The following is a 13,805-nucleotide window of genomic DNA, read 5'->3' as shown; positions in this document are numbered from 1 at the left end:
ACTTTAGTCATAAGATCTTGGCGCTGCCAGTCCTGGAATGCCTACTGTGGTCTCAACCAGGGTCTGTTCACGGTCTGCTCTGCTCTGGTCAGTGGCTGCAGTTCCGGCAGTCCCCCTCCAGTTTTCTCCCGCTCTTGGTGGTTATGAGCGGCGTTCTCCTGGTGGGGGGAAAAGAAAATGTCAGTGTTGGACAGTCCGACGCATGCAGCCCAGGGGGTGGGTAGCTGGTGGCCTCAGTGACCAGGGCACTTGGTCATGGTGGCCGGTGTGGGTGCCGGCATGTGGTGCAGGGTGAGGGTTCGGCTGCCTTCCGTGTTGTGGGGGGGGGAAGGGGGTAGGGCTTGGGTTACGGGTATGTGGGACGCGGGTTAGTGCCAGGAGCATAGTGCTGCCCACTCACCCTGGCCGCACTGACGAGGTTGTGCAGTTTTTTACGGCACTGCTGGCCAGTCTGGACAGTGTTGCTGATGGCGCTGACCACCTCTGCCACCTGCGCCCAGGCACGGTGAATGGCGGCGGCGGGCAGCCTCCTTCCCAGGCCGGGGTACAGGGTCACTGTCTCTCCTCCACCGTGTCCAGGAGGGTCTCCAGCTCGGTGTTCATCAATCTCAGGGCCACTCTTCCCGCTGCCATCTTGTTGGCTGGGATGGTGTGTGTGGGGTGCGGTGTGTGTAAATTCAGCTGCAACTTGTCAGCTTCTTGCGTGTCAATCGCGAATCTGGCACCATTTCTCGATTGTCTTCCACATGGCGCCGGTGCTCGCCCCTTAACATTAGTGGAATTAGTCCAGGTGCGGCGCTAGTTTTGCTGTCATGGAAATCCACGAATCTTGCGCTGGCCTCTACACTTAGTCTTAGGAATGGAGAATCCCGCTGAATGAGTATCATCTTCCTCGAATAGAAAACCTCTTTGATTCAGGTCTCAATAACCTCTTTACTCTGTCTTTCTTTCTGTAGGCTTATGATCAGACAACACAACCTGAGCAATCTCAGTATTTACTAAGGTAGGATTATATAAGATACTTAAGAGGTCAAACCTATTTTTCAAAATAGTCACTGGCTGGAGATTATTATTGTGTTTTGTTAAATGATGACGAAGTATAAATTATTTTAATTTCTGAATTGCCAGCAATTCGGTGCGATTTTACCTGACTCCTGTAAAGAAAAATGACAATCATGCACTCGTCTAGTGGAATGTACCCAAAGTACCATGGGCGGGATTCTCCCAACGGGAGACAAAGTCCCGACGCCGGAGTGAAAACCGGAGCGTTTCACTCTGGCGTCGGAGGCCGCTCCTCGCCCCCTATTCTCCCACCCCCGGGGGGGCTAGGAGCGGTGCCGCGTCATTTACGCGTGCCGGGCCTTGGCGGCACGTAAAAGCAGCGGCACGTAAATTACGCGGCCAGCGCCGCATAAATGACCACCCGCGCATGCACGGTTGCCGTTCTCCCCGCGGGAGCCCCGCAAGAAATGGAGGAGTTATCTTGCAGGGCAGCGGAGGAAAGGAGTGCGTCCTTTGGCAAGGCTGGCCCGCCGATCGGTGGGCACCGATCGCGGGAAAGACCCCTTTTGAGCGCCCCCCTGGTGCTCGATCCCCCCCCCCCCCTCCCCCCACAGGCCTCCCCCGCAGCATTCCCGCGCTGTTCATGCCGGCAGCGACTAGGTGCGGTCGGCGCCGGTGTGACCCCGTCGTACTGGGCAGGCCGCTCGGCCCATCCAGGCCGGAGAATCGCCGTTCGCACGTTACAAACCGCGAGTGCCGATTCTCCGAGCGGCCAGCCGTAAATCTCGGCGTGCCGGTTTGGGGGGGTGGGAGAATCGCGTGCGGGTGCTGGGGCGGCGTAGCGGCACTCTCCCGGGGCTCGTTGGGGGGGGGGGGGGGGGAGAATTGCGCCCCTTATGTTTCAAAAAGGTTAAGCTTGCCCACATTTCCTGCCTGAGACTGATAAAAAGGGACTGATAAAGGGAAACCCTACAGTCTCTATTTTTGGTTGCTTCTGCATTGCCTTGTCCCTCAACCTTCTCAGCCCACATGAGCTAAGCATAACAGCTGGTTATGAACCTGTGGAGATTCATGTACAATGTCACCAAATCTGTGTGGTGTATACTTGTTTGTTAATAGTTGTATGTGTGTACACTACTAGATTTATTTACATGATAGGGATGAGGGTAACCCTCGTCTTAAGGTGCTAAACTGGGAAACGGCAAATTCCAATAACATTAGACAGGAATTGAAATCTGGATTGGGTGCGGCTGTTGCAGGGTAAATCAACATTGGACATGTGGGAGTCTTTCAAGTGACAGTTGATTAGGATTCAGGAAAGTCACGTTCCTGAGAGAACGAAGGATAAGTTTGGGGAATTTAGGGAGCCTTGGATAACGAGGGATATTGTGAACCTCATCAAAAAGAAAAAGGAGGTTTATGCATAGTCTAGAAGGGTGGGGAGAGTCGAAACCCTTGAGGAGTATAAAGAAAGTAGGAAGGTACTTATGCGGGAAATTAGGAGGGCGAGGAGGGGTCATGAAAATTCCTTGGCAAGTAGGATTAAGGTGAATCCCAAAGCTTTTTATTCATATGTAAAAAGCAAGAGGATGGCCAGGGAAAGGATTGGACCACTTAAGGACAGCGAGGGGAATCTATGTGTTGAGCCAGAGGAAATGGGCTCTAAATGAGTACTTTGCATCAGTGGTCATCAAAGAAAAAGACTTTGTGGTAGATGGTTCTTGGGTAGGGTGTGTGGACATTCTGGGTCATGTTGACATCGAAAAGGAGGAGGTATCGGGTTTTTAAAAAGATATTAAGGTAGATAAGTCTCCTGGGCTGGATGGGATTTACCCCAGATTACTGAGGGAAGCAAGGGAGGAAATTGCTAGGGTCTTGACTGACATCTTTGTATCCTCATTGGCTACAGGTTAGATTCCAGAGAATAGCTAATGTAGTACCACTGTTTAAGAAAGGTAGCAGGGATAATCCAGGAAACTATAGGCCGGTGACCCTCACGTCGGTAGTAGGTAAATTATTGGAGAGAATTCACAGGACAGGATTTATACCCATTTGGAAACAAATGGACTCATTAGTGATAGACAGCATAGTTTTGTGAAGGGGAGGTCGAGCCTCACTAACTTGATCAAGATTTTTGAGGAGGTGCCAAAGATGATTGATATGGGGAGAAAGGTGGATGTTGTCTACATGGACTTCAGTAAAGCCTTTGACAAGTTGCCACATGGCAGACTGATACAAAAGGTGAAGTGACAGAGGTGAGGTGGTAAGATGGATACGGAACTGGCTCAGTCATAGAAGGCAAAGGATAACAGTAGAAGGATGTTTTTATGACTGGAAGGTTGTGATTAGTGGTGTTCCACAGGCATCGATGCTTGGGCCTCTGTTGTTTGTAGTGTACATAAACAATTTGGAGGAAATGTAGCTGGTCTGATTATTAAGTTTGCAGATGACACCAAGGTTGGTGGAGTGGCAGATAGTGTTGAGGATTGTCAGAGGTTAGAGCAGGACATAGATAGGTTGGATAGAACGGCTCCCCCACCGACTGTGGCGGCGCTGGACACAGCCCTCAGCTGCCACTTCAGGTTTACGAAAAATGAGAGGACACGCGACCAACGCTGTCGGGAAGTTGGCCCATCGGGCTGGAGCATCAGGGGAGGGCCTCGGGTGACGTCCCTTGGCCGTCCCAACGGGTGCGCCGTACATTCAAGTACGCCTTTTTTGAGGGGGCTGAGCATCGGAAAAATGGCGCCCCCCTTCGATTTTGCCGTAAAATGGATTCTACGTCCGATCGGCGAACTCGATATCGGCAATTGGAGAATCGTGTCCCCTGTTCTCCCGCTGGAGGTGATCTGCAACTGGCTAACGATCCCTTTGGGACCGCGTGGCATGCAAATTTATACATGGCGTGAAATGCGAGGGATTCCTGACGGAATCCAGTTATCGCGTCACCTTTTTGAGCGAGCGACCCTACAGCGAGATCCTGCAGCTAGCCCACCATGCCCACCCCGAACCTCCGAACCCCACACCGCCCCCGCACCCCCCCCCCGGATTACCTGGGTGCCCCCATCCCCAAGATTGGGGGTAACTGGATCCGCCCTGACCCCAAGAACCCCTGTAATAGGGAGAACCCCCCCAGGGATCCCTGAAATACGGAGACCCCCCATGGACTCTTGGAATAGGGAAACACCCCCCAGGGACATGGGGAGAACGTGCAAACTCCGACAGTCACCCGAGGCTGGAATTGAACCTGGGTCCCTGGAGCTGTGAGGCATCAGTGCGAACCACTGTGGCACCGTGCTGCCCTGTCAAGGGCGAGTAAGTCATGCATGCACATGGACATTGTTGCAGTGTGTTACAGAGCTTATCCCATTCACACAGTGTTATGGCTGAGGCCATGAGGGAACGACGAGGCATCCATGGCAGATGAGGGAAGTCAAGGACAACATTAAAGCAAAAGAAAAAGCATACAAGGTGGCAAGGATTAGATGGAAACCAGAGGATTGTGAAGCCTTTAAAAGCGAGCAGAGGACAATTAAAAAAAGCAATAAGGGGGGAGAAGATGAAATATGAGTGTAAGCTAGCTAGTAATATAAAAGAAGATGTTGGGCGCAATTCTCCGCCCCCACGCTGGGTGGGAGAATAGCGGGAGGGCCTCCCGGCATTTTTCACGACCTCCTGCTATTCTCCCACGCCCGACCCACGCCACGGATTAACGGCAAGCGGCGATTCCCCGAGGCCGATGGGCCGAGCGGCCGGGCCTTCACGCCCGTTTCAACACGGCAGCAAACACACCTGCTCGCTGCCGTCGTGAAACGGGCGCCAGATGCCCGTTTGGGGCATCTGGGGGCCCGATTGGCATGGCAGTACCACAGCCGTGCCAAGGGGGGCATAGGCCCGCGATCAGTGCCCACCGATCGCGGGCCGTGCGTCCGTAACGGACGCACTCTTTTCCCTCCGCCGCCCCGCAAGATAAAGCCGCCCCGTCTTGCGGGGCGGCTGAGGGAAAAGACGGCAACTGCGCATGCGCGGGTTGGCGTTGTCCAACCTGCGCATGCGCGGCTGATGTCATCGGCCGCGTCAGCCGGCGTGACGCTTGACGTGCGTCCTTGACGACCGTCGTCAAGGCCGTGACGCACGGGGCCATGCTCCTAGCCCCGCCCGGGGGGGGGGAGAATCGGTCCCGGAAGTGGGCGTGAAGGCTGCCGTGGGTCATGGCCTGTCCCACGGCAGCCTTTACGATTCTCCACATTTGCGGAGAATCTCGCCCGTTGTGGGGCTCCGGCTCCCATGGGAGGTTTCGGGCTTGGGAGAATTCTGTCCGAATAGGGATCCACTCAGACTGTAGTCCACCGCACACCTGCTCTTCCTCGAGACCACGAGTGCTGTCAGGTCCGAGCATGACCGCTTTAAGGTCACGGACAGCATCAACTGTGAGCTGGACACCCATCGGCGCTTGATATGCCAATTCACAGGGTATCATCCAACCCACTCCTCCACTACCCAACACGTGCCCGATCCTGGTCACCTGACAGCCATACCCTCTGCTCAACCAGCCATTAGAAATGGTACTGGTAGAGGTGCGGATTCCTGAGTCGTGGCTCCCTGACGACAGACATTACTCCTGACGGGTGTGAGCTGCGGTGCGAAGCGACCATGTTCCAAACTTTGAGCAGGTGATGGTAAAAGACGGGCAGCGCCTGGAGGGAATAACGAAGACCCCTCAGGTCTAGGAACAGAAGCTACACATCATAGTTCAGGACGTGCACCTGGTGGAAGAAATACACCGGCAGAGCACACCAAGGCTATAAGTAGAGGGATTGTTGCAGGGTGGAAGGACAATTAGCACTTGACCGTCCTCCCTAAGCGGGAGACTCAGAACCTCAGCAGTGACCCAGTGCAGTCTCCCAGAAGAAGCAAACGAGCATTCTCTGGAGTTTTATGACAAAGTCAGGGAGAGGGATCGAAGTGACCAGCTGCTACCAGAGTATGGAGCCAATCAGCTGGTTTATGAAGAGAACTCGGCCCCTGTAAGGCAGCACTCGGAGCAGTCCTGTCCAGCGTCACAAACGAGCAGTGACATTGGCCTCGAGTTCCTGCCAGTTTAACGGCCAGGATTCCTCAACCGGGCAAAGACAACTCCCAAGTAGAGGATGTTGGTCCTTTATCCAGGTGAAAGGCCTGAGCTCCTCTGGGAGGGGGTCCACCTGCTATGGACTGAAAAGGAATCCGGAACATTTGGCCTTGCTGATCGTGGCCGAGGACGTCGCAGAGTACACAGCCTGGCACTCGCACATCCTCTGCAGGCCAGCAGGGTCCGTGAACACTAATAATAATAATAATGAGCTTTATTAGTGTAACAAGTAGGCTTATATTAACACTGTAAGAAGTCTTACAACACCAGGTTAAAGTCCAACATGTTTGTTTCAAACACTAGCTTTCGGAGCACTGCTCCTTCCTCAGGTGAATCAGGTGATTCACCTGAATCACCTTGATTCACCTGAGGAAGGAGCAGTGCTCCGAAAGCTAGTGTTTGAAACAAACATGTTGGACTTTAACCTGGTGTTATAAGACTTCTTACTGTGCTCACCCCAGTCCAACGTCGGCATCTCCACATCATGGCTACGTTAACACTGTAATGAAGTTACTGTGAAAATCCCCTAGTTGCCACACTCCGGCGCCTGTTCGGGTACATGGAGGGAGAATTCAGAATGTCCAATTCACCTAACAATCAGATATTTTGGGACTTGTGGGAGGAAACCAGAGCACCTGGAACAAACCTACGCAGACACGGGGAGAACATGCAGACTCCGCACAAACAGTGACCCAAGCCGGGAATCGAACCCGGTTCACTGGCGCTGTGAAGCAACAGTGCTAATCACTATGCCGCCTTTAGGAGCATGTCATCAGCGTAAGCCGAAAGGACCACCTAGATGCCCAGCCCACGCAGAGTCAGTCCCGATAATATCCTCCTCAGGAGGCACAAACGGAGTAGAGTTGGCCAGACAAGGGGTAGCCCTGACACTCTCAAAGCGAAGGGTGCCGTCAAGGATACGTTAATCTTAACGAGACACTCCGCAGTAGTGGGCAACCATTGATCTGGGCGACCAAAAGCCTTCCGAACCCGAATGCTTCCAGAGTCCCGAATAAATACTTCTGATCTACCCTGTCGGAGACCTTCTTCTGATCAAGGGACAGGAAGGCACCTGACAGACCAGCCCTCTGGGAGTGGTGGATCAGGTTCCGGACCAGATGAATATTATCATAAATGGTTTGACCCGGGACTATGGAGGACTGGTCAGGGTGCGTCATGTGGTCCAGCACGGTGCCAAAGCACGAAGACAGAGCTTGTAATCCGTGCTGAGGAGGGAGACTGGTGCCTGTTCTTAAGTATGCAGAGATCCCCCTGCTTGGGAAGGTACCAGCATCCAAATCAATCTACCACTCCTCCCCCTCCCACATCTTGCAGCAGCAGACCAGCCGGGAAGCTATACAGACACAGAACATTGCAGAAGAGAGGGAAAGCACCCCATTCCAGATTCCCGCCATGGACAAAAAGATTGAGTCTGACAAACATACGGGCTCCAAACAGGAAACGGTCAACAATATAGTGAGGTTACCAGCATCTGAGCCAACTCGCGCTCTCTCCCCTACCTGCAGCTTCCAGCCACAGGGCATAGCGAAAGAGCGAGTGAATACCCATTTCCAGACTCTCGCCTCTGACAAAAGGGGCTGCGGCTAACATACACACAGTCTCCAGACATAGACCATTAAACAGCCAGCAATATAATAAATTTGCCAGCATCCGAACCAACTCGCCCTCTCTCCCCTTTCCGTAGAGCCCAGCTGCAAAGATTGGTGGAACACTGAGTGAAAACCCCTTTCCAGACTCCCGCTCAGACAAAAGGGGCTGCATCTAACAAACACACGGCCTCCAGACATTAAGCATTAAACAGTCAGCATATAACAGAAATACCTGCATTCCAGCCAACTCACCCTCTCTCCCCCTTCCTACAGCGTCTAGCTGAAAAGCATGGCGGAAGAACAAGTGAATACCCCTTTCTGGATTCCCACCTCAGACAAACAGGCTGCGGCTAACAAATACACGGTCTCCAGACATCAAACAATAAATGGTCAATAGTGTAACAAAGTTACCAGTATCCGAGCCAACTCGCCCTCTCTCCCGTTCCCACAGCTCCTTGCTGCAAGGCATGGTGGAAGAGCGAGTGAACACCCCTTTCCAGATTCAAGACCACTGACAAAAGAGGCTGCGGCTAACAGACAAATGGCTTCCAGACACCAACCAACAATTCAAAACGCCTCCCACCTCCCCACAGTCAGAGAGTGAGGCGGGTGCGTGAGAGCACCCCTCCCCCTCCCATGCACTGGCAGTAGGTCATCTTACTCCCTCCCTTTCCTTGTTCCCGGCCTTAGAAGCAAAAAGGGGCTGCAGTAAACAAGTCCCAAGCATTAAACAAGAGACAGCAACAATATAATAGCAAGCGTACGACATCTGAACATTAAACAACTGGCAATAGCACAAAAAACATCAGCAATTTACACGGTCTCCAAACTTGAAACAGAAAACCGTCATCCTCATACTAAAGCTGCCAACATCCTTCAAACCTGCATCTTCACGATCTCCAAGGTGTCCAGTTGAGGTGAGCCACCAGCCTCCTCCTCCTCCTCCTGCAGTCCCAGCATCTGATCATCTGCTCCACCCAGTCCTTGGTCCAGGGTACAGAAGCAGAAGAGGAACAACACACGGCTTCCAGACATAAACATTGAACAATCAGCAGTTCAAATTACAGCACCAGTAAATGGCAAAGCAGTCCTTCAAACATCCTGCAAGTTGTGCAATTGATTCAGGCCATCACCCTCCCTTCCAAAACATCGGCAGCAGGGCACCTGACTTCCTCCCTCTCCTTGCCCCAGGCCACAGAGAAAGAGGCAGTAACAGCAATGCACAGCTTCCAGACATAAAACATTGAATAGGCAGCAGTACAGATAAAAGCACCACCAAGCTGCAAAGCAGACTGTATGCCTTTAACAAGTCACTCAGGTGAAACAGCTGCCACCCTTTTCCCTTCCTTCCTCACTTCAGGCATTGAAGTAAAGAGGTGGCAGCAAGCAGACTCACAGCATCCAAGTGGCAGCAGCAGTATCCTCCAAGCAAGCTGACAGGGAGGCAGGCAGTTTTTAAATCCGGCCTCAGGCTGAAGCCCAGGCCAGGGCCTTGCCTGCAGAATGTCCTGTCCCTCTCTCTCTCTGTCCTGCAAATCTGTAATAGTCTCTCAGCAATGGAATTGAGACAAAGGAGAGAGAAAAAGCTCCCCTTCCCCTTCTCCTTGTTCAGAAAACAGGCAGCAGCAAATCTCTCCTTCCTGCCTGTCTGTTTTCCAGGCTGCAGAAAACAGCAGCCTGCAAAGTTTTTAATCCATAAGCAGGAACTCACAAGACACACATCCTACACAACCACTTGGGAGCTGTGAAGTGCTTGCATTTCAATACCCATTAGCAATAGTCTTCAACTGTGCGGTCTGCAGCCGCCATAGTCAGTGGGAGTTAAAGTGACCATCAATATATTTCCATGGACAGGGCCCTGTCACAGGGGTGTTTGGTGGGATGGATAGGCAGCAGCTGGAGCTGCTTCCGTTATGGCGTGACGGACCCCCGGGCTCTGAGTCTCCTCACTGTCCCCGGACCAGGGACAACCGCCCCCCACAGCGATGGCGGCTCACCCCACAGACAGCCCGATTCCACCCCACGCCCGAACACTGGGACAGCGGCTCCAGTGCCCTCGAGCTGATTGTACGATTCCAAAGATGGCTACTCACTTCCTCAGATCCCCACAGCAGCCATTGCGCGAGCTTCACGTTTTTAAATAGATGTACTGAACGGCACCCGCGTGACTGCTCGCTGGGGAGGCGATTAGATCATGGGAGGCCGTTCGATACGGGGTCTGTACCATTAATGGGGTGGAGATTGGTCTTAATTGGTGATTATTGGTTTAATAATAATTTTTATTGTCACTTACATTAACACTGCAATGAAGTTACTGTGAAAAGCCGCTAGTTGCCACATTTCAGCGACTATTCGGGTACACAGAGGGAGAATTTCAAATGTACAAATTACCTATCAGCACACCTTTCGGGACTTGTGGGAGGAAACCAGAGGAAACCCAGGCAGACACAGGGAGAACGTGCATACTCCGCCCAGACAGGACCCAAGTCGGGAATTGAGCCTGGGACCCTGGAGCTGTGAAGCAACAGTGCTACCCACTGTGTTACCGTGCTGCCCCTGGTTTCTCGCTATGCCACATGGGATCTGGATCTCCCAACGGGTGAGGGCTGGTTAGATTGGAAACCAATTGGTGCCAGGCATAGTTCCCGATTTCGGCCTTTCCCGCTATCTATCCGGCCCCCTTGCTTTCGTGGCCGGCGTGACGTAGCCAGTAGATCGCACCCTCAGTCTCCCTAGCGTGGAATCGTGCTCTATATAAAGCTAATATATAGCTAAGGCTTCAATACCAAAGAGTCTGTCAATTTGAAAATGCCCTGTTTATCTCTATTCTTGCTCCCTGACCGTTAACCACTTATCTATCGATGATAATATATTAATCCTAACGCCCTTTCAGATGTCTAGTTTAACCCATTGCAGGCTCATGCACAGTCTGTGTTTTAAGGTGAAGATGTTGGTTCAAGGAAAATAAAATGGCACTCCTTGTCTTCCTTGCATTCCCGTGCACTTTGCTTGGTGACCCTTGCATATCAGAAAATATTGCCTATTGCACATGATGGTGCCATATATTGTGGCTTCCACACTGCAATACAACTAAAGTACCAGAAAAATTATCCAAAATGTAACTTGCATTATTTGTATAAAAGTGCGCTTAAAGCCTAACAGCAGCTGGGGTGTGTACAGGACATGTCAGCCCCCAAAATTTAAACTTGCATTTTTTTTTATCATTTAGCGAACATAAACTTTCCAATGGATTCTAAGATGTGACTTAGCTCAATATCTCATTGAGTTTAAATGAATTATATTTCCTAATATAATATTAGGATAACTAAGCTGGCTTGGAGGTGTTAAAATGTTAATAAACTTTTAGCTTAAGAAATACTATTTTGTCATAATGCATTTTGGTTTATTAAGTACAACAATTTTTCTTAGGTCTGGTGTGACCCATTTGGCTGGTACATCAAGCAGTGGAAGAATTAGCCCCCCAGTGACCCACATTGATGTTGATCATAACTATAGTCGAGGTATGTAACCGATTTCTGTAACAGAAGATTACATTAGAATGCTGGTCACTGGATTTGCTGATAGATTTACAATTATTATACTGTAAATCATATTTTAAAGAGAATTGTAACAGTACAAAATTAGTTAGCAAACAAAAATTGTACCCAAAGCTATGCCATTGTTACCTTCCCTGTCTGATCCATACAAATTGAAAAGATCATTGATTTGATCCTGAGTTTGGATTGATAGCTGATTTCAGCTGTGGCAGTAAAGCCTGAGGTGCCTTTGGGCTCTGTCGGAGGAAAATCTGGCCAGATTTCCAGCTCGCTGTCACTTCAATTTTGCTGTGCTTGTCCGTCACAATGTAGTTGTAGGCTCTGGGCACTAGATGGCATTGTGGAATGCATTTGTCTCCCAATAACGACCTGAACATAAGAAATAGGAGCTGGGCTTTAGGCCTGCTCTACCATTCATCAAGATCATGGCTAATCGTCTACCTCAATTCAACCTTCCTGCACCATCCCTTGGGTTCCTTTGTACCCAAAAGTCTATTGAACACTATACTAAATATACTCAAGGGCTGAGCATCCACACTTCTGTGGTAGAGAATTTCAAAGATCTCAAACCTTGAGTGTAGAAATTTCTCCTCATCTCAGTCCTAACTGGCCAACCTCTTATTCTGAAACTAGCTCTGTGATCAAGATTCCACAGCCAGCGAAAATATTTTCTCAGCATCTACCCTGCCAAGCCTCTTAAGAATTTTATATTTCAATTAGATCACCTCTCATTCTTCTAAACCGGAGAAAATATAGGCTATTGTTTACTCAATCTCTCCTCATAAGTCAATCCCCTCATCTGAAGAACCAATCTAGTGAACCTTTGTTGTATTAGACAAGGTGAGACCAAAATCAACAAACGACACAGGGGAGGTAGCAGCAACAACGGTTTGGGAGGCTATGAAGGCAGTTATTAGAGGGGAGTTAATTTCTATTAGGTCCCACAGAGAGAAGAGAGAGAGGGCGGAGAGGGAGAGGCTAGTGGGAGAGATACTTAGAGTAGACAGGAAGTACACGGAGACCCCTGAGGAGGGGCTGCTAAAGGAGCGCCGGAGATTGCAGGCGGAGTTTGATCTGCTGTCCACTGGGAAGGCGGAGACACAGCTGAGGAAGGTGAAAGGGGCAATCTATGAGTATGGGGAGAAAGCAAGTAGGATGCTGGTGCACCAACTTCGCAGGAGAAATTGGGGGAGTTAGGGATAAGGCAGGTAACACGGACTTGGGCCCAGAGAAGATCAACAAAGTCTTCAAGGAGTTTTATTGTAAGATGTACGAGTCAGAGCCCCCGGGGGGAGGGGAAGGGATGAAGCAATTTATGGATCAATTGAGGTTCCCACGGGTGGGCGAAGATCTGGTGGAGGGACTGGGGACCCCGATTGAGTTGGAGGAGATAGTTAAGGGCCTAGAAAGTATGCAGTCGGGCAAGGCCCCGGGTCCGGACGGCTTCCCTGTAGAATTTTATAAGAAATTCTTGGAGCTGCTGAGCCCATTCCTGCTAAGAACCTTTAACGAGGCAAAGGAGAGAGGAACCCTCCCCCCGACGATGTTGCAGGCATTGATCTCGCTCATTTTGAAGAGGGAGAAGGATCCGCTTCAGTGTGGGTCCTACAGGCCGACATTGCTCCTGAATGTGGATGCCCATCTGCTGGCTAAAATTTTGGCTACCAGAATAGAGGACTGCGTCCCGGGAGTGATTGTGAGGATCAAACCGGTTTCGTCAAGGGCAGGCAATTGAACACAAATGTGAGGAGGCTCCTAAATATTATCATGATGCCCTTGGAGGGAGGGGACACAGAGGTAGTGGCTGCAATGGATGCAGAGAAAGCCTTTGACAGGGAAGCGTTAGGTAGGTTTGGATTTGGTGAGGGATTCATAGGGTGGGTCAAGCTACTGTATCAGGCCTCCGTAGCAAGTGTATCCACGACCCGGCTGAGGTCGGAGTATTTTAGGCTGCACCGAGGGATGGGGCAGGGGTGCCCCCTATCCCCGCTACTATTTTCCCTGGCAATTGAGCTGTTGGCCATAGCGCTGAGGAGTTCAAGGAACTGGAGGGGGCTGGTTGGGGGTGGGGGGTGGGGGGGGAGGAGCACCGGGTTTCGTTCTACGCAGATGACCTGCTAGTGTATATTTCGGACCGCTAGAGGAGATGGGGGAGGTCATGCGGATCCTAAGGGACTTTGGGAGCTTCTCGGAGTACATGTTGAATGTGGGGAAAAGTGAGCTGTTTGTAATCCACGCTAGGGGTCAGTTGGAGAGACTGGGAGAGCTCCCACTCAAGATGGTGGAGAGAAGCTTTTGTTACCTAGGTATACAGGTGGCTAGGAGCTGGGATGCCCTACACAGGCTCAATCTATCTCGGCTTGTAGAGCAGATCGATGGGGTGGCTTGGGGGAGGCTAGAGGCGGCGTCATGCAAAGGCACCAGCCTAGGGGCACTAGTAATGGCACCGCTGCCTTTCTCGCCGGCACGATACACCACGAGCCTGGTGGTGACGGCGGCACTGAG

At 51.2% G+C, this 13,805-nt stretch overlaps 1 protein-coding gene across 1 annotated transcript in view; it reads left to right on the top strand.

The window, feature by feature from the left end:
- The window catches only part of LOC119969932 (ankyrin repeat domain-containing protein 31-like), a 273,205-nt gene that overhangs the window by 73,566 nt on the left and 185,834 nt on the right, over nucleotides 1–13,805 (top strand). The window contains exons 4-5 of the mRNA XM_038803900.1: nucleotides 957–1,003; nucleotides 11,173–11,264. Coding sequence (XP_038659828.1) covers nucleotides 957–1,003; nucleotides 11,173–11,264 — 139 coding nt within the window. The remainder of the gene's footprint in view (nucleotides 1–956; nucleotides 1,004–11,172; nucleotides 11,265–13,805) is intronic.

The sequence above is a fragment of the Scyliorhinus canicula genome, chromosome 8 (genome assembly GCF_902713615.1).
Source record: "Scyliorhinus canicula chromosome 8, sScyCan1.1, whole genome shotgun sequence".
Lineage (NCBI taxonomy): Eukaryota > Metazoa > Chordata > Chondrichthyes > Carcharhiniformes > Scyliorhinidae > Scyliorhinus > Scyliorhinus canicula.
The sequence above is the reverse complement of the archived record's forward strand: the minus strand, read 5'-3'. Positions and strand labels throughout refer to the sequence as shown.